Source organism: Debaryomyces fabryi (assembly GCF_001447935.2).
Source record: "Debaryomyces fabryi strain CBS 789 chromosome Unknown contig00019, whole genome shotgun sequence".
In the NCBI taxonomy this organism is placed as follows: domain Eukaryota; kingdom Fungi; phylum Ascomycota; class Pichiomycetes; order Serinales; family Debaryomycetaceae; genus Debaryomyces; species Debaryomyces fabryi.
The window spans coordinates 1-26,925 of record NW_015385445.1 but is presented as its reverse complement, the minus strand read 5'-3'; the positions used below and the strand labels follow the sequence as shown (position 1 = coordinate 26,925).

Sequence of the window (26,925 nt, the reverse complement as noted above, 5' to 3'; positions counted from 1 at the left end):
TGAGCATAACTAATTAGTGTATGAATAATTTTTTTTTAAAAAGTTTTTTGCAGCTTTTACAGAGGAGAAACTTAAGTTCAAAGAAAAATAAATAGCCAGTGGAATGAGGAGGAATAAAGACATGTACAGACGAATAAGGATAAAAAACTAGACACGAACAAAGACGAATGATCATGGAGAAGAGGAAAATGTTCAGTAAGATCTACTTGCACTCAGAAATCGATGATTCTACCAGAGAGTAAGCTAAAAGTTCGATATCTTAATATGGCTTCAAAGGAACCTATAACTTATATTACATTATTGTGCTATTTGTGATTAATCTAAGTTTAGGTAGTAAAGGAACACTAATACAAGGAACTTTTCCGAGGCTGAACTACTGGCTCGAATTATACTATAAAGACTGACATCTTTTCTTAATCATTACAGCTTGTTACAAATATAAAGCTGGACCCTCTGACATTGAAGAGAGCTGTTTCAAAAAAAAAATCAATAAAACGTTCTATTGAATATTCGTTCTTTCAAATTATCAACAAAGCCATGATCATATATGTTAAATAAATCGTCTTCCACAGATTCGATTTTACGTAGTACTATGCCATCGTCAGACGAGAATAGTACTTTTTCATTTTTTAAACTAATAAACACGGTTTCGTATGAATCATTGTTGTGATTCATTATCACACACTTTTCAACATACTTTTCGTTGAGAGTATTATCAACAATTTGATATAGTGAACCTAAGTCAACTAGATACTCCACTTCTGACCATTTATCGCATTCATTAGTTGTGACGCCTAGATATAAATATCTCAAATGTAACCCTGTAAATAAAATTACTATCATTATGAATATAACGCATAATATTAGCAATATACCGGTTGCTTTATTTGAATTATTTGTAGAAACAATAGTCTTCCAATAGCTTAAAGTTGGAAATGCCGCTCTTGCAGTAGACATCGCTTGGTAACATAAATAACCCCCGTAACTCAAGAGGTTTATATTCGCTATCAAGAACCCCATGAACCATTTGTAATTATAATAACCAATACAATTGTTGACCCAAATACAGTGATGATCAAACAACATGATACAACAATTGCAAACTGAACAATGCTTTGATCTTGCAGGCTTAATAGTCTCGCACGTAGAACAGTAGTTGGCCCCAAAGAATATCAATTCGTTGTTATGGAAAAAGCTATCTACCTCTTCGACATTACCAGACGTTATTTTACCAGGATCACTGAATGTTGTCATGAATGTGTTCATGAAAATAGACATTATTGTGAATGCAATGTATGCTGAATGAAATTTATTTGTTCTTAGGGATAAAGGTAGAAGATCATAAACTTTGGTAAAAAATTGATGCAAGCAAAAGGTGACAACACTAATATAGAAAAATGGAACCAACCATCCTGAATAATATAGTAACTTATTGCCAAAAATTTGTGAATCAATATGATTGATCCATGCAATAATGTCATGATTCCATTGTAATATCTTTATCCTTAACTTGTATATTTGAGTATTCCTGAAATTGGGTGAATTACCAAACACCACTATACTAATTAAAGCAGCAGACAATATTATTATGCATATGATAACTGTAAATGGTAAATACATGGCTACATCTTTAAAGATCTGGAATTGAAAATAATCGCAGTGCATAAAATACACGTCTTGAGATACCTGAAATATCAAATTTCAAGTTTCAAATTTAATAATATCATTAAAACATTAAATGACCATATAATGAGCTGCTTCGATACATTACGGAAGGAGCAAGCTAATCTAGAGCATCTATTAAGAACAATTCCATTTAATGATAATTGTAGTGTTGATTCAAAGCATTTTTTAAATATTTATCAATTAACTCATGATGACATGCTAAAATTAAATGAAACCGATGTTAAATTTCCTATGGATTCTAATAAACTACTTAAGCTAGGTATATCTTTAGGAAACTTGATAAAATCTTTGCAACATGATGAGGAATTATATATGCAACAAAAGCAGCAACAACAACAGAGGTTAATCATGAATAGTTTGGATCCCAAAGCACGCAAAATTAATGCAAACCCTCGCCATAATGAACCCTACAATCCATTTAAAGAACAGAGTTTTAATGACTTATCAATTATGAATGAAACAACCCAACCAGTATATCAGATAAGATTTATCAGGAATTTGTTAAGTATACTCAAGAATTTTGATATTGGTAATTATTCTGTAAGTCAAAAACTACAAGAGGTATCAAATAATTCAACCTCGAATCAATATGATGTTTCTACCTCACCTATAAAGTTAAATTCCAATCAATTGTTGATTGAAAAATTGGAGATTAACATTAATCTAGATACATTATTCATATACAAAATAATTATTCAGCTAATTCTAAATATTTACGTTAATATTGAAAGACATTTACTTCACATTCGGGAAACCAGTTCTAATAATGAAGAGATACCTAGCAACTCATTGAAGGCAAATTCACCTGTACGCTCGGCCAACTCAGGGGCCCCAGTCGATGAATATCATAAATTATTGAAACAAGCCATTAACAAGATATCTAACGGGTTAATTGATCCATTCACAAGATTAATTATCAATCGGATTGTACTGCCATCAATTAATGGTCAAGTGAATAGTTTTTTGAATAGTTTAGCCTAGTACGTACAATTATCATAAACTAAACTAGATAAACCACCAGTTAGCAAATTTTCTCCATATAATATGTGAAAACCTTCTGCCTATAACTTTACCAATTAATGGAAATATTATCAAATTAATTAAATTATTGACTTGTTTCAAGCTTTCCTCCCACTGTTCTTGAGCTGTCAAATCATATTCCGAACCCGAATCATCATAGTATTGAGAATCAGAATCAGTTAAATAATCACTGTCAGTTTCATCTAGGCCATGATGTATTGGTATATTAAGCTCTGTCATTATTCTTGTATATTCCAGTATCAATCAGTTTAAATGTTGACTAAAAGTACACGATTTTTGATTGATGAGATGTAGATTTTTTGCTAAAAAAAATATTTTGACAATTTTGATTAGATCAATTGTATGCTTAAATCGATATTTAAAAGAGTTCAAAAAGTCTGGAGAATGGCAAATATAAATATAGAAGAGTTTAACACTATAAAGGAAGGAAAAGCCGTTGTCTTGACTCCTAAAGAAGACAAGGTTTTCTATAACCCTATACAACAATTTAACAGAGATTTATCTGTGACGGGTATTAAGGCATGGACAGAGCTTTACATGGAAAGTAAAACCGGAGAAAAAGAAAAGGCAAACAAGAAAAGAAAGCTTGAAAATGGGGCAGAAGAGAAACCGGAAGAGAAACCTTTTATCAAAATATTGGAAGCTTTATCAGCTACAGGACTTAGAGCTATTAGATACGGACACGAAATCCCACATGTAAGCAAAATTGTTGCCAACGATTTATTACCAGAAGCAGTTAAATCAATAGATAGAAACATTGAGTATAATCAGTTATCGGACATAGTTGAATCAAACTTGGGCGATGCTATTAAATTCATGTCTAGCACGACTGAAAAATTCCATGTAATTGACTTAGACCCATATGGCACTGCTACACCTTTCATCGATGGTGCTATACAGGGAATAAGAGACGAGGGTTTATTATTAGTCACATGTACTGACGCTGGTGTCTTAGCAGGATCAGGGTACCCAGAAAAATGCTTTGCATTATATGGGGGGCATAATTTTGGAAATTCTAATGTAAGTGGTGAAGCAAACCATGAAGCGGGAATAAGATTAATATTGAATATGATTGCAACAAATGCTGCTAAATATAAAAAAACTATCGAGCCATTACTCTCCTTATCCATTGATTTCTATTTCAGACTTTTCATTAAAGTCAAGACAAGTCCTATTGAGGTCAAGCAATTAGCTAGCAAAACCATGCTAACTTATTATTGTACTGGATGCGGAAACAAGTTGAATCAGCCTCTAGGAAGAGTTGTTGAAAGTGGAAAGCAGAATAAAAAGTTCCAAGTACCTAAACTTGTTAATATAAACTCGACATGTGAATACTGCGAGGGACACTATAACATAGCTGGGCCAATGTGGTACGGAAATTTACATAATGAAGAGTTTATCGGTAAAATGTTAAACATCAATGCCGATTCTGATAAGGAGGTTTATTGTACAACTGAAAGAATTAAAGGAATGTTAACTTTAGCTAAAAACGAAATGGAATTGCCATTCTATTTTAATTTAAACCAATTATCGTCTCTTTTCAAATCTCCTCCAATTCCAATTAACGACTTCTGTAGAAGTGTGGGAAATTTGGGATACAACGTTTCTTTGACTCATGCCAAAAAAAATTGTATAAAGACAGATGCTCCTTGGGACGTGATATTGAAAATCAACAAACAGTGGCTAGTTGAATCTAATAAAACCTTGTTGAAGACATACGAGCAAAAGTTAGCCGATTCTCCAGAAAACGAGGCCCTTGAATCTAAAATTAATTTTTACAAAGAAAACATAGAGAGTAATCCGAACTTGACCAGTGGAATGGTAGGATATAAGATCTTAAAAAATTTGAAGTCAAACCCCGACGATGAAGTCATCAACTTTAAAGACGATAACGAAGTCAGTCAAAAGATTAACAAATTAAGACATTTAAAAATGGTTAGGTATCAAGAAAATCCAACTAAAAACTGGGGCCCTAAATCAAGACCAGGGAAATAGATGCCATGTAATTTTAGAGCTGCATTAATAAACCATACTATCCATACTGCCGTAGACGTCTCCTATAATCAACTGTAAGCTTGTAAACAGCATTGGTCTGTAGATGAAGACATATAAGCAAAATGTCAGGTGAATTGAACTAGTTGTTCCATAATCTTATCCTTATAGTTTGAGAGGCTTTTATCGGCCCAAAAAACAAACCGATGCTCTGCATTTAGCATTGTGTCATAGTATGGGCCAGATGACCTGATTGCCGATTATTGTTGCCTATGCCACACAGGACCAGAGCTCCCACACATGGAATATCACGACCGAGTCACGACTATATACATGATAAAACACGAAACACGAATTCTAGTTGTTCCGAAGGCAAAAATTTCCCGATAACCCCCCCATCATTTTCCTCAAAATAATTTTCAGTGCCCATTAACAATTAAGAGTCTACACTACACATAATTTTCACTGAATTTAGTATATTACATTAATTAATTAGTGGTCTCTATAAACTGTATTATTATTGGTACATTTCTTTATTGATATTAAACCTGCAATAGCGGATCTAACTCTAAAAAGTTAACATCCTTAGAATAATAAAGCGACACCAGCAGCAGCAACAGCACCAACGACACCAGCACCGACGATGGAAGCACCAGATTCACCAGTAGAACCAGAAGAACCGGAGGAACCGTTAGAAGCACCACCAGCGGTACCGTTGGAAGCACCACCAACAGTGGAGTTAGAAGCACCACCAACAGTGGAGTTAGAAGCACCACCAACAGTGGAGTTAGAGGCAGCAGAGACAGCGGTAGCAGCGGCTAAAGCGACGATAACAGATTTGAATTGCATTATGTATTAATAAAACTTTTTTGAAGTATATAGAATAAAAATTTACTCTTTAGTATAGAAGAATTTTCCAGATATTTATACTTCAGCCTTAAACTTAATATTCCGTTTTAGGAAGTATTATTCCTCCTCCATTGAATTTCTTTTGTTGCTGCCCGAGCACAGCCATCCTGCATGTAATGTATTCCATTCTTATTTTCTTCCGCCTTTGTGCGGATAAATACCAAAACGGTAAAAATAACGTCCGAGGGTGCCAAGTATGCTCTTATTTTTAGTTGAGCAACACCAATCAAATCGTGTTTTATTGGATTATAGTCGTGTCGCGTTTGTCTTTGACAGGAATGAATAGGAATGCACATTGAATGAAATTGGAATGAATAGAGCAAGATCTATTCAGTAATAGCTAAAAAAAGAATCTGACGTAATTTAGTGTCGCCTGATGAATTACTTCTGGAAATAGGTGAATTTGGAGGAAACTTGAGGGGGACCGATACTTACATAAGCACACGATGGAACAACTTTGAATATGTTGGCTCAGGTGTAAGAAACAATACAATCAATCGCCTGGTGTAGATGTCAATAAACTATCAAAGACAGCTTAGTAAATATACGAATGATGTGTTGAGTCAGGTGTGTACAGCGTGTGGGCTTACAGTTAAACCGAGAAAGCAGGACAAGATCGATGCAATTACCAACGGAATGCAGAGGGTAGCGAACCTTCCAAATAAGATCAATGTATTGGCAATAGATGTTGGGGTGAAAAATCTTTCATACTGTAGGCTATCGCACATAAATATTAAGGGTGATAAAAGGCCCACGTTAGATATTAACAAATGGAAGAAAATCGATTTGCATGAGCAATATGGGTCGACATATCGACCATTGACGAACGACATGACATCGTTGGTTGACTCAAAGAGATATTTGAGTCATCTTGCATTTGAGTTAGTTAATGATATAGTCATACGACAGGATGAATCTCCTCATGTAATAGTGATTGAAAACCAAAGGACACGGTCAAACCAGCTTCTGTCTACGCTACCAAATGTGCTACTCAACTATACACTTGAGAATATGGTATATTCGACGTTCTGGACACTTCAACAACAACGTTCATGCTTGAAAGATACGGTGGTTACGCCTATGAATGCAAGCAAGATGACCCACTTTTGGATAAATCGATTTATAGATAGTCCTAAGAACTCACAGACCAAAAAATTGCGCATAGAGCTATTTTTCAACTGGCTATGTAGCAATAATGCACCATTTCTTCACAGTTTCGTCTTACCAGAGAATTTTGGTGATTTATCTACGCTAAACAAGTCAAAGTATTTATTAAACCAACTCGGGTTACCAATAGTGAACAACAAAATCGATGATTTGGTCGACAGCTTATTATATGGATTGACCATCTATAAATCGTTGCAAAATCAGCATTCTTTATTAGAGCTTTTAGATTGCAATGGCGATTTATCGACATTTGTTGAGGACAGAAGTAAGGAGCATTTTAAGCTAATTCAAAAGGTGATAATACAAAATAAACTTGAAGTATTAAATAAACCATCGAGAACGACTAAAAAAATTTCCGAAGTATCAAGAATATCGAAATTATAATAAACTTACGCTTCAATTAGGTTTTATTTCATTACCGAAGCATAAGATGAAACTCGATCATCTCTTAAAATTCATTCCATATTAATTAAATATTTAAGTACATAAAACGATGAAGATTGTTAGATGGATAAGCATTATGTATGCTTTGTCTTAAGTGCTATAAGGGATCTCTTTGCGGTTGAACTAGCAGACGCAGGATTAACACCAGTAATTAATTTGCCATCAGCAACTGTATAATCATCCCAAGGGCCAATGGGTGCTAAATATTTGGCACCGTACTTCTTAGCAAGGTCTTCGATTGACAACAAGTTATTTTCTTTCATAAGGCCGTCTACTTTCAATATGATTTCACCAATATCCGTGAAACCTGTTATGGACTTACCTTCAATCAAAGGCCTTCCAGTTGCTGGATCAATCAATCCATCAAATATTGCTCCTCCATGGCAAACAGCTGCAACAACACCACCATTAACCCAGATTGCTTGAGCTAAACTTTGTAACCCCTTTGCATTTGGATAATCGAATAAAGTTGCATGCCCCGCCGATGCAAAGAAGACTCCGTAGTCATCTGCATTGACTTCAGATGCTTTCTTCATATTCTTCAAATGCTGATTAAAATCAGATTTGGAATCCTTATACACTTCTAAGTCTTTACCATCTAAAAAATGTGGAGTAAGAGAATGCTCATCAAATCCAAAACTACCGGTTTCAGATACAAAATCAACTTCATATCCATTATCCTTAAATACTTCAAATGGGTGCAAGGCCTCAACCAAAAATAATCCAGTTTTAGCACCATCTTGGTAAAAGACTTCGTTATAAGAAGATACCGCTAGCAAAATTTTCTTGTGAGTTAACATTACAACTTACTGACAGTATTAATTGACCAAAAACAATTACAAAAAGTATAGAATGGATAGAAGAGAACTAATAACTTAGTAGAGAGAGCTGAGTGCATCACTCGTAGCAAGCATTATTATCCTGTATGTGAAATGTACATTAGTAAATATAATCCTTACACCATGAACATCCCTACATTTTTAGTTGAAAAGTTGTTCGTTTACTTCATTACTATAGACTATACAATATTTTGCGTCTCCACAGGGATTTTATCAGTACGAATATAATAGTTGTTACTTGATGATTTTTCATCCGTATCTTGCTCAGCTTCTTTTGCATCATTATCCTGTATTTCGAAGATCATATCATCATTCTCTTTAGAGACCCTTTCTACATTTGAGGTACCCTTTAGCTGAGTAGACCGAACATTAGCTCCATCTCCATTACCTTTATCTCCATCATCAACATCTTCGTTTTCATTCTCATTATCATCATCATCGTCGTCATCGTCATCGTCATCGTCATCATCATCATCATCATCATCATCATCATCATCATCATCATCAATCTCTTCACCGTCATCGGACTCTCTCTCGTCTTCATCATTTTCGGCTATGGTTCTCTTCCCATCACTGACGTAATTGATAGAATTAATTCTTCTTCTCAAAATGTCTACAATATCCAGCCATTCCCTCATGCCACCCATACCGATATCTCCACAAACTAATACCTTTTCAACTGGCTTTAATACTTCAATACCAAAACCATACTCTGGTGACGACAATAATAAAAGTTGTTTCGCAGTAATTGGGTGAATGTACATATGTGTATTCATGGCAGGTGCCACTAATATCGGCTTTTTCACATTTACTGAATTCTTATTGACGTTGGTGTTAGTCACTGTCGTACTAATAGGACTCCACGACCTAATGATTGATGTTAACAAATTGTCGGCAATCCCATTAGTAATTTTAGCTAAGGTATTTGCTGAAAGAGGGGCAATTAAAAAGATATCAGCCCATTTTCTTAATTCGTTATGTAAAATCAAGTTATCAAATGGATTCTTAGGCTTTTTAGACGCCGATATATTATTGGTTGAGAGAGTTGTAGTCGTAATGCTATGTTCATTATAATTTGCCCATTCGTCTTCATCTCTCCAAATTTTGACATCACTATGGATCTTCAATCCTTTCAAGAAATGCGTAGCCGATCTAGTTACTACTAACTGAATTGATATTTTTGACTTTCCATAGATATTAAACAATTTATCTATAATCATGGGAACTTTGATAGTTGCCACCGATCCTGTGCATCCTAGCAATATATGAATCTTCTCATCATCTGATTTAGTCAAATACTGTTGAAATGGAACTGGAGGACCACTGGGTGATGCAACTACAGTCTTCGAAGATTTTTTTGTACTACTAGATCCGCGAGGGGGGTTGTTAGTATTGGTAATATTAATTGGATGTGGTGCTTGTTGAAATGACTGCTGTGATGAAAAATTAGCTTGCGATAATGGAGGAGGTGAGGGAGAACTAAGCCTGGTAGGTTTATGACTGGAGCTATCGATTGTATATCCCTTTTTAAGATGCGGAGGTGTTTCCAATACCGGCGAGTTAACTCTCGAGGATTGATTGCTTGGTGTGATATGTCCCTGTGTAGTGCTTGTGGAAACTTGCTGTTGAGGTTTTACAGCATAGGTCTGGTTATTTGCAAAGAATTGGAATATTTCACTTGCCGTAGAACTGTTTCTACTGGAACTAGTTATATTAGGATTCCCTTGTAACGATGTTTTTCTGGAAGGGGGCAAAGACCCAGAAATTTGCGGATTTGCTAGGTTGATCGATGATGGTTGTGATGAGATAGTGAACCTACGGGATTTCTCTTGATTATCCAAATCACCGAAAGTAACAGATTGGGATGGTTTGACATTTTCACCGCCAACTTGTAGTTGCAGAGATTGCCGGGATCGATGTGGTTGCGATGGTGTACCTTCCAGTGTATACTTATCTGAAGACGTCTGATTCATCTTGGCCGATTTGGTTGATTGTTCTATATGTTATAATTCTCCAGGTCTAACAATTGATACTAAAAATCTCATGGAAGAAAATCCGTGCGACATTTGACACAAACTGAATCTCACGACATTAACACGCTGTTGAAATTCATCTATCGTTTAGGACCTTCTAAAGGAATCAACTCCTAAAAGAATACACCACATTTAAGTTATGAATATCCGTCAGCAGTTGGTTCAATTTTTGAACTTGGCACTTGTTCTTTCGTCTGCTTTTATGGCATGGAAGACTTTGTCAGTTATAGCCAATTCTCATTCCCCAATTGTCGTGGTTTTATCAGGATCTATGGAACCAGCTTTTCAGAGAGGTGACATTTTATTCTTATGGAATAGGGATAATCTTGCTAAGGTCGGAGATGTTGTTGTGTATGAAATTAAAGGAAAATCAATCCCAATTGTCCATAGAGTATTAAGAGAACATCACAATACAGAACTGAAACAGTTTTTATTAACCAAAGGGGATAATAACGCAATTGATGATTTAGGTTTATATGCCAAAAAGCAAGCATATTTGAATCAAAAGACAGATCTTGTTGGAACAGTAAAAGGCTATTTACCGATGGTTGGGTATATTACGATTTTGATTACTGAGAATATATATTTCAGATACACGCTATTGGGTCTAATGGGGATTTCGAGTCTTTTATCGAATGAATAGTTTCAAGATGTATATTAATTTAATAAAGCAATATAATTGTTGTTTTCTACGTACAGTTCTTGTCTAGAGCAAGTAGATTTAAAAATGTTATAGTTATAATAACTTGGCAAAGTAACTAAGCGAATAACTGGTATTTCTTTCATAAGTCTTATACGCACAAGAACGGACAAGACTTATAAACGGCCTAGTAAAACCTGAGGCATATGTGTATTGACTCTAACATCAAATTATTACATATAATTTCGCAGTAAAAAAATAATGCCTTCAGCCAGATTCGAACTGACGATCTCCTCATTACTAGTGAGGTGCCTTACCAACTTGGCCATAAAGGCGATATAGAAACTTAATTTTGTATGGTACTATATCACAGCTACTATGTAATAGCTCTACAAGTAGAAAAAGCATAGCATCGAATTCTCAAAACTTTTCATATTCCTTGTGGAGATATGAGTTTCATTGGTAAAAAGGCCTTAGTTACTGGGGCATCTAAGGGGTTAGGTTATGCATTATCACAACGGTTAGCTCAATTAGGTTGTTCAGTTACTCTACTAGCCAGGAATGAGAAATTGCTAAAAAGGAATATCGATTCACTTCCTGTGGTTGCATCCGATCAAAGTCACAGGTATATAAGTTGCGACCTTCAAGAGCTATCGGATAAAGAAAAATCAGATTCCAATCTGAAAATACACAATGAATTAATGAATTCTTTAACTGATGTTTCGATTTTAGTGAATTGCGCTGGAATAACAACCCATAGATTATTGCCTAGAATAAGCAGTGATGAAATACTATCTACAGTGGGGTTGAATTTGACTGCACCTATAATATTAAGCAAGTTATCATGCAGACCAATGATGAAAGTTGCAAGTAAATTAAAAGCGAGCCTGAATCCTGAATCATTCAAAAAGCCTATTATATTAAACATATCATCGATACTTTCAATGACTGACAACACGTTACCAGGGACAGCCGTCTATGCAGCACTGAAAGCGGGACTTTTGGGATTTACGAAGTCTTTAGCTGCAGAGTTTAGAGGTAAGATAAGAGTTAATGCTTTACTTCCAGGGTTAATTGTTGGAACTCAAATGGGTGCCAATGCTATGATAGATGATGGTGAATTAAAATTAAAAGAAGTTTCATTAGATGATGTCGTAGGAAAGGCGATTGAGATTATATCTAATGACTCTATAAATGGCCAGAATGTCTTAATTGACGGTAAGGATGGTAAATAATTCTTTGTGTATTTAATCTAAATGCATTTATTAATTAGATAATCATTTTGAAAGTTCTTAGGCTATTTATCACTATAAAACCAACTAATTATATTTAAACCGGGTTAAGTTTTGTCTTCGTCTTCATCGATATCATCATCAGAATTATCTAGCCTAGAATCATCAATTTCTTCGCTACTGGAGCTCGTAATCGCGTCCCCTTCGAAGAGCATACAATAAAGGTTATCAATCAGGTCATTTTTAAACGAAGACTTATTTCCATAGTATTTTCGGAAACATAGTCGTGAAATTTGTAGTAATGTTGGATCTTGTTGATCAAATAACCATATTAAAAGATCGTTATAACTATTGTTACAAAGCGGAAATTCTTTAACCTTAAATGAATTGGCTTTAGCTTTTTGGATTGATAAAATAAAAGTGCTGATTTCCTCAACATTGTGAGGTTCTATTATGAAATTTCCGACAGTGTCTAGGTAATACAACCTTAGAAGTTCAAGCGTTCTCTTGACTATACTTAGATCGTCTCTGATCGTTTCTAATTTTATTATGAAGCTTTCATCTATATTAACCTTCGAAGGGAAAGAACTTCTAGACTTGGTAAGATTCAGGAAACATTTATCACACTGACGTATTTGAAAGTCTGCAAAACTAATTAGTGCATGGAAAATTTCATTATTACCAGGATATAATGAATTGAAAACAAGGAGCTCTTCCTTTACAGGTAAGAAGAGCCATGTATGAACGAAAGAGATTACACTGTCGTATGCAAATTGAAAGCAGTCGAGGAAATCATGAATCTTCAGGCACTGTTTAATTTTGAGCCTAGTGGTTGATATTAGTTGAGTTATAATTAAAATTAATATATTGTTAATTTGGGGATGCTGGGGGTTTTTCTTAATCATAGGATAAATATCACCCAAAAAGTCTTGTTTTTCAGTATCAAGATTTGTTAATATATTGAGACTTAATTTATTATTCAAGGGTATAGTATCAAGTATTAGAACTTCATATGAATTGAGACCGGCAGTTGCAGATTTACAATCGAAAGAATTGATTAAATTTTTCCAATAACCTATTTTATGGAAAATCCAAAATATGTTTAAATTTCGCTCTCTCTTTTGACTTCCAGTAAGTATACTCGCTATACCTTCAAACCCAGTATTTTCAAAATAATCTGGCCCGTAAGTCCAATACTCGACAAAGAAATTTCTTGATAATGATTGTAACATTTTGTTACCAGGTCTTCTCAGTTCTTCATTTAGCCAATGTATTAATATAGGTATTAACAAATACAATGTCAGATCCAGGTTTATGACTAACAAATGCATCACATATCCAAACAATAAATCAATTCTATGAGCAAAAGTCACAACCTCTGGTTTCATTTCTAACCATTCATCTATATCATCCAAAAGAATATCCAGATATTTTCGGAGATGGTAAGGAATTGTATCAGGATCAAATAATAAGGAATGATTCATTTCAAAGTATGTGGGCTTCGTGGAAAGCGCCATAAATTTACCAATCTTGAAGGAACATAGGGATGACAATTTAGGTATATTAAGGGACGAATCAAAATTTCTTTGGGTTTTCAATATCAATGAATTTATTATAGTTCGGAATATGAGGAATATGTCATAGTATGCTTGATAGAGTTGGCTTGAAATATATGGTTTCAATGATTTTAGTCTTTCGGACGAATTTAGCGGCTCAATCAAGCTATTCATCCTCGAAATATGTTCTCTCACTTCTGGGGAAGAATATATATTAATGGAAGAAGTTTCCAGTAAATAATCGCTTTCATCATAATCGCTATCGTAATCGTAACACTTAGCATTTTTTCGTTTTTCAAGCTTACGAATTTTTCTTCTAACTGGACCCTGTTGATAATACACGGGGAGTTCAACATTATTGTCATGATCTAGACTCTTTTTGCTTAAGATGCCTTGTAAACATTCATCATCATGTGGGAAATTGAAGTCTAACATTGATGGATACTTACTGTTCAAATCATTGAGGGCATGGATTTTAGATACTAATGGTCGAACAATTCTTTTGCATTTAGAAATAGTTAAGTTTTCATAATACCCTGGCGAATCTTTTTTCAACATGAAAAACCTCTATGCTATTTAAGTACCATGAATCAGTTTTTTACGTGGATCAAAATAACAATTCAATGTTTACGTCCCAGATTATATTTTCGAAATGGTTACAAAATGCGAACTTAAATCTCTATAAAAGGCTACGAGACGATATACACTAAGTGAACTTGTTTTTATGAGAGATTGATTATATTAGAGAATGTCACTAAGATTATTAATAGCCGCTGTGTTATTAACTATTTATGGGAATATTTCAGTGGTTTGCGGAGCAGAAGTTATTGGTATTCCACCTAATGAACAGGATCTTTATAGTCCTATAGTCAACCATGAGACAGGAGAGAAAACTTGGCGTTGCCTTGGAGATCCGAATATAGTTTTGAATTATGATCAAATTAATGACAATTACTGTGATTGTCCTGATGGATCTGATGAACCAGGAACAAATGCATGTCCATATGACTTCAGCCGAAAATTCTATTGTCATAACGAGGGCCATATTCCTGGTTATTTAGATAATTTTAAATTAAATGATGGCGTATGTGATTATGAAATTTGTTGTGATGGCTCTGATGAATACTTGTCTGGCAAGTGTGAAAATAAATGTGTAGAAATTCACCAACAATATCTTACATACTTGCAAGCATCTAAAGAGGAAATGGATATTTCTCTTTCAGAAAAGAAGAAGTTGCTTGTAATAGCTCAGGAAAGAAGAGCTCTTATAGAAAGTAGACTTAAAGATCTTGAAAAAGAATTAGAAATGAGCCTTAAGTTTAAAGATAAAGAGATAGAGTCACAATCCGTAGAAGACGATGTACCTGATCAACTGGTTTATTCAAAGTTGTCTCCTTATATCGAAGAACTACAAATGAACATACAAGGAGATAGAAATAAAATAGAAGATTATTCAAAAAAAATTGCATATTTAGAAGGTATTTTGTCTAGCTTGATCGAAAATTACAATCCAAATTTTAATGATTTAGCTGTAAAAGATACAGTTAATAAGTTTCGTGACTATGTATCGAATAAAGACGAGAAAGAAGGAATTCAAACAAACTCATTAAATTTGTTAAACTCTTTATCAAAAGAATCAGAGAAGCTATCTTACAATTCCGAGAACGAGAGTGTGGAAATATTTTACCCTGGTATCAGTAATATGATACATTACTATTACTCATCATTTGTGAAGTCATACATGAAAAATGAGGAAAAAGAGGACTTTGCTGATGAAGAGGAAAAGACAACTGAGGATATTGAATCACTAAAGGATGAAATCGCCAAATTCAATGAAGATTTGGCCAAGGACTATGGAAAGGATGATATATTACGATCTGTTGAATCTCAGTGGATCAAAAAGCGTCTTGCTGGTTATTCTTACAATATCGGATTCTTGGATTCTATTTACCAAGATAATACATTGATAGGTAGGTATTCCAGACTTGAAGGTAATAAGCTTATTTACGATCAAGGTGCGAAGTGTTGGAATGGTCCACGTAGATCAGGTATAGTTGAGATGATCTGTGGTCCAAAGCACGATTTGATTTCGATTGGAGAACCAGAAAAATGTGAGTACCACTTTGAATTAATAACACCCATTGTATGTAATGAAATGTCGGAAGAAGAATTACTTTCTAACTTTAAAATAAATTACGATAATTTATAGGTTATCTATTGATTAAGAAATAATGACAAATTATATATTTATATCTCAGTCAAACTTTATCTTTGTACCTTGGAATTTGGCATTCTTTTGCTTTTCTTCAGCGAGTCTTTTTGCTACCCAAGAAGGATGTTCTTTTTCGATAGGCTTAGAAATTTCAACTGGTTTCTCGACCTTATCTTCAGTATTACTGCGTGGTCTTCTTTCAGCCAATGGGGCAGTATTTGAGCCAGTAGGAGCGCTATTAATTTTAGCCTTTAATTCTCTTTTTTTGCATCTTTCTTCGTACTCTAACCTTTTACGTTCTCTTTCACTAGCAATTATGACCTGCTCTTTCTTGACATGCTTGGCTTCTTTACCGTACTTTTGGGCCCATATCTTCTGCCTTGCTCTTTGGCCTCTTCTATTTTTACGTTGAGTGGTAGCTTCTTTAACAACATTATCATTGTCAATTTCATCATCATCTTCATCATCCGAACCACCAGAAAAATAACCAGTTGCTAATTGTGGTAAATTATATTCTCGTTTGGTGGAGGTCTTGGCCTCACGGTCATTTTCTTCGAAGAAACTGTCATCTGAATCATCGGCAGTTTCATTCATGCCATCTTCTATATCTGAAGACTCTTCATCTGTCACTTCATTATAATCTACGTTTGGATCTAAATCGAACTTTTGTTCTTCTTCATCTGAATCGACTACTAAATTATCGTATACGGCAAATTTCTCAAACACATCTTCCGCATCTATACTTTCATTGTCTCCAACCTCTTTTTCGTTATTAGACAAATCACCTTCAGAAATGGCTGAGTCATCATCACTATCGCTTTGAGTAGACTCTTTCTTATCTTCATTAAAGTCTGTTTGGATGTCTTTGCCAACTACTTTCTTCCTGGCATCTCTTTCAAATTTAGTTAAATCACCTCTCACCATTTTGAATGACCACTCAATTTCACTTAGTAAAGGCTTAATTGATTTTGAATTCCATAAATTGGATATATAATTGTTCAAATCTTTATTGTTCTGACAATAATTTATGAAAAATGCTGATGGGTTTGATTTATGCGACTTATCAATAATTATACTCCGAATATCCGATGGTATGTATTTAGGTGGGGCAGATTTCAAGTCCTTATTGATCAAAATTGAAGACGCAATACATTTAATAAGCTTGGAAGTTATCAATTCTTGAATTCTCTCCTCAACCTCAAAAAATTCAAGTAGACCTTTTTTTGAATCATCACCTTTCCATTTATTAACATCAGATTTAACATGCTTATTAACTTCTTTATTTAATTTTTTATGAGCTCCATAGTATTTCTTATGGAAATGATCTTCTTTCAATGCTAGGATCTCCTTTTCAGCTTCGTCCCTTGATTGTGATAACTTCTTCAAAAGTTTATTATTGTTTCTAGCTGATAAAAGCTTCTTTGTATGAGGAAATCTTGGATTTGACCCATGGTACTTCGCTTCAAGTAAATCTAGCTTCCACATAATACACAAGTTTATTCAAAGTAATTATTTATTAATGTTGATCTAATCCTCTGAGCTAATAAATATAAACCTATACAAATGAGAATCATTTAGAGATGAGGCTAAATTTAATTTTTTTTTATGCGACCATAAACTTTGGCTCGATTCGATTGTGAAAAATTATGTTCAGTTTAAAGTTGGAAGTAAGAAAATGACAAAGATAGACGAAAAAGTAATTCTTAGCCAATCTGATGAGGGCATAAAAGATCAAAAGAGAAGGAAATTAAACAAGAGTGAAAATAAAGAACGTACTCATTTGCAATGTGAGTATTTCATGCCTAAAAAGAATAGAAGATGTTGTATGCAAAGAAAAGCAGACCAGAAATATTGTTCGGAACATTTAGTTAATAATACTGAACCAGAGAAAGGCGAAAGAGTTCCCTGTCCATTAGATAACAATCATAGTGTTTGGAGCAAGAATTTAGCAAATCATTTGAAGAAGTGTAATGCTAAGCCGAAAGAAAACGAAGAGACATGGTATGAGAAAGATCTCAATACGAGACTCAGAGTGGATACTAAAGGAGATTCAGAAATTAGGAATGAAGATAATAGTGATGGTGATCTCAATGAAAAGGAATTGTACGAAAAGTATATACCTATTTTAAAGAATATAAAGGACCAATTCAAACCTTTGGATTTTAGTATCAGCAAACATAATGGTCTAAAGAATAGATTATCCGAGGTATCGAACCAGAAACATGCAATTCAGCAGTCATCTTTAATAGGAAATATGAAAAAGAGAGGATTGTTGGATATAAATAAATTTTACTTAGAGTTTGGATGTGGGAAAGGAGAATTATCAAGATTTGTTAATTTGAGTGTTCTCGAGGATTTGCAGGTCAATGATTTAGTCGATAAGGAAAAATATGGGTACGGCTTTATTGACAGGGGCGTTAATAGAATGAAAATGGACTCCAAGATAATAAAGGAAGCCAAAGAAAATGAAATAGAGGTGAATCTAACAACCAAGAGATCAAAGATAGACATCAAAGATTTGAATGTTGATAAATTTTTGGAAGATATAAATCCAGAACGTATAGTTGTTATTTCAAAGCATTTATGTGGGGCAGCTACTGATTTAACATTCAAGCTGCTTCTTAATTCATCGTTATTACAGGAGAATAATCACAAGTTTGGAGGACTTCTAATTGCTATGTGCTGTAGACATGTCTGCGCATACGATCAATTATTGCCCAAATCAAGAGAATTTCTACAAGGAAAAGGATTCGGATCATTGAAGTCTTTTAATATTTTGAAAAAAATAGTTTCTTGGGCTGTTTGCGGTAAACGGGATGGAGTTAATGAAGAAACCTCGAAGGAGCACATAAGTGGATTAACATATAACGAACGAGAAGAATTGGGATTAGTTGCACGGAGATTAATTGATGAAAGTAGAGTTTTTGCGATGAATAATTTAGTTAATCCATTGGGGTTCCACTCGGAAATGTTTTGGTACGTAGAAAAGGACATTACTCTTGAAAATGTCTGCTTTTGCATTGTGCCTAATTCGAATTGCTGAAGCCAATACAACTGGTAAATAGGTATTTACGAAATTAATTATCAATGTATTAGATACGAAAATATATTTCATAGGCTAGAACTAAAATTTGTAACTAAAACCAAACAGGTAAGGACTAATGGTTCACGAAATTAAATTTTATCTTCAGAAACACCATGTTTCCAGATAGCAACATATGGGGTAGTACCATCTTCACGGTAGTTCAATAAGACAACCATTCCATCTGGGTCCATAGATTCACCAGTATAGAAGTCCCAGTCACCGAAAGAACCAACAATCTTCTTGAAGTAGGTCTTAGCACCATTTTCGAAAGCTTCAACAGCTTCTGGGTCCTTTTCAGCTAAGTGAGCCTTGACTCTCTTCATGTAACCCTTCATGTAGGTCATGAAAGACTTCTTGTCGAAAGAGGTTTGTTGTAATCTGAAAGAGTAAACAACGTTGTTAACGGTTTCACTACCATCTTCTAAGTCTTCACCACCTTCTTCAGCAGATGGGTTAGCACCAATATCAACATCACCGTTGTTGACATTGACCATAGCACACTCAGCTTCGTAGATAACACCATCAACTAACTTGACGTCATAAGCGTCAGATAATAATTCGTCTCCAGAAATAACGTCTTTGAAAATAATCATGTTGCAATTGTATGTTGTTTGCTAATAATGGATGGAAATTATTCAGGAATTTTCAATTGATTTTATATGGACAAAATTTTTTTTTCAGAACACGTGAACATCTTATATTTAAGAAGGCATTTGGCATCTCCTACAATACGAGATCTATTACCCGACCCAAAGAATTAACTGCCTATTTAGGAAATATATACAAAGATGATCTTAATAGGGATTTCATAAATAAGTATTGTTCATTAATGTTACAAAATAATATTACATACAAAGTCTATATTCTTGTAAAATGACCATTAAAGGCCTTCTTTAACCATTCTAGAAGTCTGTCATAGACAACAATATTTCCGTTGTGATATCTTATTGAATGGTCAGAGTCAGGAAATACCATGAAATCAAAATTTTCAACTGATCCCAAATTGAATTCATCGATAAGTTTCAAAGAATTTTGAAAATGGACGTTGTCATCACCAGAACCGTGCATAATAAGGAACCGATCTACGTTAGCAAAGTTTGTGACGTTGTGTATGGACGCAATCTGATAACCCTCTTGGTTATCCTGGGGTTTTCTCATGTACCTTTCGGTATATATAGAGTCGTAAAGCTTCCACTTTGTTACTGGGGCGACAGCAGCACCATACGAAAAGATATGATCCTCTGAATCAGTTTCAAGGGTTTTTAGGGTAAGGAAACCCCCGTAGGACCAACCCCAGATACCAATGCGCAGACGATCAACGTAAGGCTTTTGGCTCCAGAGTTTAGCCGCAGCTATTTGGTCCAAAGGTTCATAATGGCCCAATTTATCTCTGACAACAAACTTGAAATTTGACCCCATTTTTTCGTTATAAGAATTAAATCCAGTACCTCTTCCATCAACTGTGACGACAATACTGTCCAATTCGGCAGCGACGACAGAACTGAACGTGATTGCAAAATTTTTAGTGACTAACTGAGATCCTGGACCTCCATAAACAAAGAATAAAACTGGATACTTGTAGCTTGGGTCGAAGTTCAATGGCAACGTTTCAACTGCATTGGCCTTGATTTCTTCACCTGTTTTGTCGTCATAACCTAAGCTGACGACACTATATCTAATTTCAGGGATTAGATATTTCTTTAAATTCTTTGTCAATTCTTCATTAGTTTCAATCGTTTTTACATCTGCGAGCTTATGTAAATCAATTAATTTTTGGTGTGGTACCTTTGGACCTTGGTAATTAAGTAGCAAATATCTTGAACCAGATGAGAAAGAGCCCGAATACCACCCTTCGCTTGAAATATCAGTGACATTTTTAATAACGGGTAACTGTTCTTGATCAACAATAGCATCGTATAAATTCACAGAATATATATGTCTTTCGACAGATGATTTAGAAGTGCTGATGAAGTATATTTCATTCGTGTTGTAATCGAACGAAGCCACACCGTCTACGACTTCCCAATTTCCTTCGGTTAAAACAATTCCTTTTGGGTTTTCAGGAGGTGAAAAGTATGCCAAATGGTTGTAACCATTGACAACAACAGTGTCAATGTAACCATCGTTTAGACGACCCAAAGACTGATTTTTAGGAACGTACAATGTGTTGGATGTGATTTCAAACCATGAATTTTCAGCTTTTTGCTTTCTTATCAACTTAGATTGATTGGTATCAGCACTCACAAGGTAAATTTCTAAAATATCACTGGCTCTATTGCTAACTTTTACCAATAAGAACTTATCTGAAACCCAAATGACTTCAGTAATAAGCCTTTCGTCAATTTCACTCAAATTAAAATCCATAGTGTTGATACTATCAGCCAGTTCTTTGTTAGCAGAATTTAAATCATACACAACAAGATCAACAATAGGATTTGCATACCCAGCTTTGGGATACTTAATTTGCCTATATTCAGGGTAATCATCATAATTCTCTTGAACATAGTAAGGTATGGAAAATGTTGGAACCAACGTATCATTGGTTTTTAAAAATGACAATTTATCACCTTTTGGAGACCACCATAAAACGCTGTCACCAGAAAAAACTTCTTCCTCGTAAACCCAGTCAGGAATACCGTAAAAAACATCAGAGCTTCCATCAAATGTAATCTGCTTGATAGTACCATCTAAAAGATATTTGATATAGATATTTTGCTCATAGACGAATGCCACATGCATCGAAGTGGGTGACCAACTCGTGATTGATAGTTTATTATCTTCTTTATATATTGGCGTAATGTTGTTACTAGCCACATCCAAGATCCAATATAATGCAAATGACGAATGTCTCCAATTTTGGGTAGTGTTGGTTTTAAGAATGGCTTTCGTCAAATCTGGCGACGCCGTTAAACTGTCTATGTCATATATAATTTTGTTGTATTGGAACGATGAATCGTTGTACAAAGTATATTGGTAATTGTCATCAATAATGGACTTAATAATGTACTTAGTACCGTCATGGTTTTCTTCTTTCAAAACATATGTACCCTTGTCATTATTGATAGATTCTGGCTCTCTTATCCATTGTAGTTCCTTATAATGTGGTTTGAACATACCATCTCTTACGGCCGAAAAGTTCAATAAGGCCTTATTACCATTATCAAATGTGAGTGGTCTATTCAAGTTTGAATCCTTGTCACTACCATTATTCAATAATGGAGGTGAAATCTTTTTTAAGTAATTTTCTATCCGTAAAGTGGCTATTTGGTTTTGCTGAAACCTAGATATAGTTAATAACAAAAAAGCAGTACCCCAGACCAATATACCCAATAATACACCACCATAGAACAAGTTCTTATACCCATTCCCCATTAATCTTTTCTTATTTTGAGCTTCCTCATGATGCTCAACATCATAATCCTTTTTGCTCTCAATACTTTTGGAGTGATCATACTCCGATTTTATCATATTACCCAATAGTTATGGATGTAAAATATTCAATATACCTTTATACAACTGAATATAACGATGAGCAATAACAAATAATTGATAATGATGATTAATCAATGTATACAAAACATAAGAGAATGGCTGGTTACTTTTTTCTGTGTACCAGACTCTCTTCTCAATTTTGCGCTACTATTTAGAATAATAAAATTATATACAGATTAAGGTTTATTATACAAATTTCGTCTATGTATAAGTTATAAATACAAATAAATTAGTGTACAAGGTGTTAAAGGAGTATTTACTATTTTAAATAAATACTCACTTGTAAGAAAATATCGTTGATGGAAAACGAATTTTTTTTAATAACACTAGCTATTATGCTTTAGCACCATTTGGCTGAAAGGAAGGACAGAATTCAGTTATAACTTTTCTTAAATTCGACCTGCGGATTGGTTTGGCCAAGAATCCCGACATTCCACAATTTAGACATTCTTTGACATTTGCTTCATCCGCAAAGGCAGTCAAAGCTATAATTGGATTGTCATACAGTAAATCATTTCTAATTCTCTTTGTTGCCAACAAGCCATCAATTTTTGGCATTTGAACGTCCATTAGAATGAGATCGAATGAGCAGGATTCTTGATCAGTTTCTTTTACTAGTTCGATTGCCTCAGCACCATTACAAGCCATCGTAACGTTTGAGAAACCTTCTAATTTTAACATCCTTCTGATAACTTCCTGATTGACTAAGTTATCTTCAGCAACTAAAATTCTTAAATCAGATAATTCGTCCACAATGCTATTTGAGCTTATGGTCCTTTCAATTCCCAGAGAGCTCGCTGTTCCTGTGGACGTTTTTGTGAATAAATGTGGTTTTTCAAATTCATTCATCCCTGGTACTTCCAAATTTCTTTTCTTATTAGGATTAGGCGTAGTGGTCCCGCTTGAACTGCCATTAATGAAATTCATACTATTCCTGTTTAATGTTTGATTATTTGTATCGCCTTCATTATCTGGGCCGGATTGATTTTCAGTAGTATCAAGAGAATTTCCTCTTTGATATTTAACTTCTATACCTTCCTTAATACCCAGAAAATAATCACTATTACAAGAATTGTCATAACCATTTCCTTTAGCCAGGTTTACTGCATTAGAAGACAGACTTGATGTATTCGTAGTATTAAAATTATCATTTTCTTGTTCAATATCAAATGCAACCTTTCTATTAACTCTAGATTTAGGGTTAAACTCATCTTCACAGAACTGTGCCATATCTTCTTCATCTACTATTATTTCTCCACTTTGAGGCAATGGAACAATAAATGTGAATGTCGACCCTAAGCCTACAGTGGACTTTAAGGTTAAAGTCCCATTCATCATTTCTGCTAATTGCCTACAAATAGATAAACCTAAACCGGTACCTCCATAACTTCTTGATAATGTTTGGTCTCCTTGAATGAATGGATCAAAAACTTTTTCTTGCATAGCAGGTTCAATTCCTGGTCCTGTATCAGCAACCTCTATTTGAATGGCCCAAGTTTTAGGTTCATATAGCTTTTTAATTTTATAAACTTTATCTTCTTTGATAACTTCATCAGTAGAAAAGCTCGAACTAATACTTGCGTTCTGATGAGGCAGCTCCCCCGTTACGTTCCGCGAGATGGCTGTCATGTAACTTCTTGAATGACCATCAATTTTGGAAGATTCTATGCTGGATTCTTCATTGAATGCATTAACACCAACAGCTTCATTTCTATTTGCCAAACGAACATCATCAATATCTTGGATTGTCAGTTCATGACGCGTGTTATCTTCAAAATTAGATTTAGTTGAGATACTAGATAATCCTCGTTGATTGGGTACTATATTTTGCTTGAATTGGGCATTGAAAATCGTGTTTTCATATTCAGCAGTCGATAAAGTCAATATACTTGAACTATCATTGTTTGTGTCAAAAGTTTTATCCCTGCCCGAAAAAGTAGATGACTTATTACTCGAGTATTTCTCTTTGTATTCGTCAGATGTATCGGGGTTTACAATATCATTATCGGTATTAGCTCTTTTAGTCATCCCTGGGTCGTCATCTGTAAACTTTTTTGTGTTTCTCAAAATAAGAACTTTCTTATGCTGTTCTTTTTCTGAATTAATTTGGTCATATTCACCTAAAAGTTTAAAGGAAACATCAACTGTACCATCAACTGGTGTAAACTTCAAACTGTTAGAAACTAGATTCATAACTATTTGAATAATTCTATTTGAATCACCATATAGAACTAATTTTCGAATTATATCAGGTTTCAACAAAATGTTAAGATTAACCCTCTGATCCATTGCTAATTTGCTGAAAATAGACTGCACTTGATAAACGACTTCTAAAATTTGGAAATTGGATTTCTCTAATTTTGATCTATTCAAAGTATTTTTGGAATATGTCAATAGCTCAGTCAAAATATGCAACAATAATTCACCAGATCGGTAAATCAATCTTAAGGATTCTTGTATTCTTGTGTGATCATTTTCGTCCATTGCGATGGCCGTCATTCCTAATATACCATTTAACGGTGTCCTTAATTCATGTGAGATATTAGCTATAAAAACTGTCTTTGCTTCATTCGCAGATTCTGCTTCTATCTTCAGTGCCTCTAATTCTCTTGTTCTAATTTTAACTCTATCCTCTAAATGGGTATACTGCTTATCTAACTCTTCTGTCATTATGTTAAATGCTTCTGACAATTCTGTTAATTCATCTTTGAAAAATTTCTTGGAATTGGATATCTTTGTGGGTAATCTAATGGCCGTAGAGTAAACGGATGAGGTATTTGTGACGTCCGAAATAACACTATTTCGTTTACTTGACGCGCCACTATTTGGATGTATTGCTGAATAAGAAGGTGGAACAGAAGGACTATCTGTTAATCCTCTTTCATTGACATTTTTCTTTTTCTTAGACCTAGTAATGGATTCGGTCGCTTCTTTCAACTTAGTAATGGGCCTCACAAACCATACTGCTAAGGGAAACGTTATGAGGCACATAAAAACCCCAGTCCCTATTACAACTCCTATAATGATATTTCTTAGTTTTATAACAGGCGTTAAGAACTCCGATCTTGGTTGTTCAACTATGACTGTCCAATATGATTGGGGATCTAACTGTATTTGTGTATAGCCAATAGCTACAGATTTTCCATTATAAGATTTAACCTTAGTAGAAGAGCCTGCACTTTTCAGCAATGCTTCTTCTACCAGTGGAGCCGAATCAATACTGTAATTACGATTCGGCAATAAACCATCCCTATTCACAGGAAAAATAGTTTGGAAGCCGATTGGGTCTGATGAGGATGAATTTGCAAACGTAGGTCGTATTAATGCCACTGTATAATCCCCTGTTCCATCATTCGTATTTGTATCATTTATTGCAATTTGTATATTTTTTGCATTAGCTATAATAGTCATATAACCTGCAATTAATGGTTCTGTTAAAAGTATGGAACTGTTGGCATACACAGGCAAAGTTATTCCCATAAAATATGCACTATCAGGATCCGTCGAATTACTTTGAGGTCCGGAGATATACCTAGTTTCATCAAGATTTCCAGTTGAAGAAAAGTGTTGCTTCGTATCTGGTTTATCCAATGGAAATAAATTATCCATGGTTGAGTTTGATACTATGGAAACATTATTAAAACTTTCGGACATGACATCAAGATCTAAATTATATAGCTTAGCTGCCGAAAACAATTCCGATGATGCAAGAAACTGATCCAAGGCAACAGTCGATCCAGCAAATATTGATTTGGTATTATTACCTGCCCTATAAGATGAAAGGGGTGCATATATGTCTTCTTTAGTCGTTAGCCAATATACTTGATAAAAAACATATTCCACTGATTGTTTAACTTGTGTGGTCTTCAATTGTGATATAACCTCTAATCTTTCTGCCCGCAAATCACTTAAATTTGAACTGAAATATACTCCTGTTACTATTCCCAATATTAAAAGGGAAAACAACGATGAAAAACACACCAATATAATTAATTGGGGTCTAATACCAATTTTAAGCCGTTTCATCTTAATTTTATCCTAATTCAGCTTAACAACCATATATTGTCTCAAGTTTATTCCCTTCCGCAATATCCATAAAGTACTTTAGATATACAAATTTGATATGGAAGTTGTGAAGTTTCAATAACAATAATAACACGGCGCTTTTAGTGGGATTTGTATAAACTTTCTTACTTTAACTCTATTGTTCGAAATTCTTTAAATGCACAAGTTCCTTTCCACAATCTTTGAGTTTGTTCGACACGAATTCTATGAATAAATACTTGGTGTCTATAAGTTTTGCTACCGCCTTACAAAAGAGTGGTTTCTTTTACCTGTGGTTTTTGAGAAAAATATCTGTTAAAATATACAGGATCCAAATTTCACGCATACGGTAAGTCTTCTCTCGGACTTATTCACCCCAGACTACAGACTCGGGCCAAAATTCATTCCAACAATAAGCTTTCAATCTCAGCTTAGCTATACTGATATTACATATACAAATATACATATGCTACCCGAAAAACCGAAGTCTGCCATAGGTATAAGACATTGCAAATAATAAATCGCATCTATTTATTAGAGCAAATATCTCATT

General features: G+C 34.4%; 17 protein-coding genes across 17 annotated transcripts; 7 read left to right on the top strand and 10 right to left on the bottom strand.

Moving 5' to 3' along the window:
- Positions 1 to 486: 486 nt before the first annotated feature.
- Positions 487 to 1,278, bottom strand: AC631_01408 (palmitoyltransferase; the record flags this gene model as incomplete). The annotated part of the gene is made up of 1 exon (XM_015610238.1): positions 487 to 1,278. One exon carries the CDS (start codon positions 1,276 to 1,278, stop codon positions 487 to 489), a length of 792 nt encoding a protein of 263 aa, XP_015468913.1.
- Positions 1,279 to 1,749: 471 nt separating this feature from the next.
- Positions 1,750 to 2,667, top strand: AC631_01407 (uncharacterized protein; the record flags this gene model as incomplete). The annotated part of the gene is made up of 1 exon (XM_015610237.1): positions 1,750 to 2,667. The coding sequence occupies one exon, from the start codon at positions 1,750 to 1,752 to the stop codon at positions 2,665 to 2,667; it is 918 nt and encodes a 305-aa protein (XP_015468912.1).
- A 24-nt stretch (positions 2,668 to 2,691) lies between these two features.
- Positions 2,692 to 2,946, bottom strand: AC631_01406 (uncharacterized protein; the record flags this gene model as incomplete). Its single annotated transcript, XM_015610236.1, has 1 exon — positions 2,692 to 2,946. The coding sequence occupies one exon, from the start codon at positions 2,944 to 2,946 to the stop codon at positions 2,692 to 2,694; it is 255 nt and encodes an 84-aa protein (XP_015468911.1).
- Positions 2,947 to 3,111: 165 nt separating this feature from the next.
- On the top strand, positions 3,112 to 4,722 carry TRM1 (tRNA (guanine26-N2)-dimethyltransferase; the record flags this gene model as incomplete). The annotated part of the gene is made up of 1 exon (XM_015610235.1): positions 3,112 to 4,722. The coding sequence occupies one exon, from the start codon at positions 3,112 to 3,114 to the stop codon at positions 4,720 to 4,722; it is 1,611 nt and encodes a 536-aa protein (XP_015468910.1).
- Positions 4,723 to 5,304: 582 nt separating this feature from the next.
- AC631_01404 (uncharacterized protein) lies at positions 5,305 to 5,568 on the bottom strand (the record flags this gene model as incomplete). Its single annotated transcript, XM_015610234.1, has 1 exon — positions 5,305 to 5,568. One exon carries the CDS (start codon positions 5,566 to 5,568, stop codon positions 5,305 to 5,307), a length of 264 nt encoding a protein of 87 aa, XP_015468909.1.
- Positions 5,569 to 6,138: 570 nt separating this feature from the next.
- Positions 6,139 to 7,179, top strand: CCE1 (cruciform cutting endonuclease; the record flags this gene model as incomplete). Its single annotated transcript, XM_015610233.1, has 1 exon — positions 6,139 to 7,179. One exon carries the CDS (start codon positions 6,139 to 6,141, stop codon positions 7,177 to 7,179), a length of 1,041 nt encoding a protein of 346 aa, XP_015468908.1.
- Positions 7,180 to 7,313: 134 nt separating this feature from the next.
- On the bottom strand, positions 7,314 to 8,039 carry AC631_01402 (uncharacterized protein; the record flags this gene model as incomplete). The annotated part of the gene is made up of 1 exon (XM_015610232.1): positions 7,314 to 8,039. One exon carries the CDS (start codon positions 8,037 to 8,039, stop codon positions 7,314 to 7,316), a length of 726 nt encoding a protein of 241 aa, XP_015468907.1.
- Positions 8,040 to 8,257: 218 nt separating this feature from the next.
- Positions 8,258 to 10,051, bottom strand: AC631_01401 (phosphopantothenoylcysteine decarboxylase complex subunit; the record flags this gene model as incomplete). Its single annotated transcript, XM_015610231.1, has 1 exon — positions 8,258 to 10,051. The coding sequence occupies one exon, from the start codon at positions 10,049 to 10,051 to the stop codon at positions 8,258 to 8,260; it is 1,794 nt and encodes a 597-aa protein (XP_015468906.1).
- Positions 10,052 to 10,250: 199 nt separating this feature from the next.
- AC631_01400 (signal peptidase complex catalytic subunit) lies at positions 10,251 to 10,754 on the top strand (the record flags this gene model as incomplete). The annotated part of the gene is made up of 1 exon (XM_015610230.1): positions 10,251 to 10,754. One exon carries the CDS (start codon positions 10,251 to 10,253, stop codon positions 10,752 to 10,754), a length of 504 nt encoding a protein of 167 aa, XP_015468905.1.
- Positions 10,755 to 11,200: 446 nt separating this feature from the next.
- Positions 11,201 to 11,986, top strand: AC631_01399 (3-oxoacyl-[acyl-carrier-protein] reductase (NADPH); the record flags this gene model as incomplete). Its single annotated transcript, XM_015610229.1, has 1 exon — positions 11,201 to 11,986. One exon carries the CDS (start codon positions 11,201 to 11,203, stop codon positions 11,984 to 11,986), a length of 786 nt encoding a protein of 261 aa, XP_015468904.1.
- A 104-nt stretch (positions 11,987 to 12,090) lies between these two features.
- On the bottom strand, positions 12,091 to 14,097 carry AC631_01398 (uncharacterized protein; the record flags this gene model as incomplete). The annotated part of the gene is made up of 1 exon (XM_015610228.1): positions 12,091 to 14,097. One exon carries the CDS (start codon positions 14,095 to 14,097, stop codon positions 12,091 to 12,093), a length of 2,007 nt encoding a protein of 668 aa, XP_015468903.1.
- A 190-nt stretch (positions 14,098 to 14,287) lies between these two features.
- Positions 14,288 to 15,748, top strand: AC631_01397 (uncharacterized protein; the record flags this gene model as incomplete). Its single annotated transcript, XM_015610227.1, has 1 exon — positions 14,288 to 15,748. One exon carries the CDS (start codon positions 14,288 to 14,290, stop codon positions 15,746 to 15,748), a length of 1,461 nt encoding a protein of 486 aa, XP_015468902.1.
- Positions 15,749 to 15,793: 45 nt separating this feature from the next.
- Positions 15,794 to 17,236, bottom strand: BUD22 (Bud22p; the record flags this gene model as incomplete). The annotated part of the gene is made up of 1 exon (XM_015610226.1): positions 15,794 to 17,236. The coding sequence occupies one exon, from the start codon at positions 17,234 to 17,236 to the stop codon at positions 15,794 to 15,796; it is 1,443 nt and encodes a 480-aa protein (XP_015468901.1).
- A 190-nt stretch (positions 17,237 to 17,426) lies between these two features.
- Positions 17,427 to 18,794, top strand: AC631_01395 (tRNA:m4X modification enzyme; the record flags this gene model as incomplete). The annotated part of the gene is made up of 1 exon (XM_015610225.1): positions 17,427 to 18,794. One exon carries the CDS (start codon positions 17,427 to 17,429, stop codon positions 18,792 to 18,794), a length of 1,368 nt encoding a protein of 455 aa, XP_015468900.1.
- A 131-nt stretch (positions 18,795 to 18,925) lies between these two features.
- Positions 18,926 to 19,429, bottom strand: TMA19 (Tma19p; the record flags this gene model as incomplete). The annotated part of the gene is made up of 1 exon (XM_015610224.1): positions 18,926 to 19,429. The coding sequence occupies one exon, from the start codon at positions 19,427 to 19,429 to the stop codon at positions 18,926 to 18,928; it is 504 nt and encodes a 167-aa protein (XP_015468899.1).
- Positions 19,430 to 19,694: 265 nt separating this feature from the next.
- DAP2 (Dap2p) lies at positions 19,695 to 22,304 on the bottom strand (the record flags this gene model as incomplete). Its single annotated transcript, XM_015610223.1, has 1 exon — positions 19,695 to 22,304. One exon carries the CDS (start codon positions 22,302 to 22,304, stop codon positions 19,695 to 19,697), a length of 2,610 nt encoding a protein of 869 aa, XP_015468898.1.
- A 357-nt stretch (positions 22,305 to 22,661) lies between these two features.
- Positions 22,662 to 26,354, bottom strand: SLN1 (Sln1p; the record flags this gene model as incomplete). Its single annotated transcript, XM_015610222.1, has 1 exon — positions 22,662 to 26,354. The coding sequence occupies one exon, from the start codon at positions 26,352 to 26,354 to the stop codon at positions 22,662 to 22,664; it is 3,693 nt and encodes a 1,230-aa protein (XP_015468897.1).
- Positions 26,355 to 26,925: the final 571 nt, after the last annotated feature.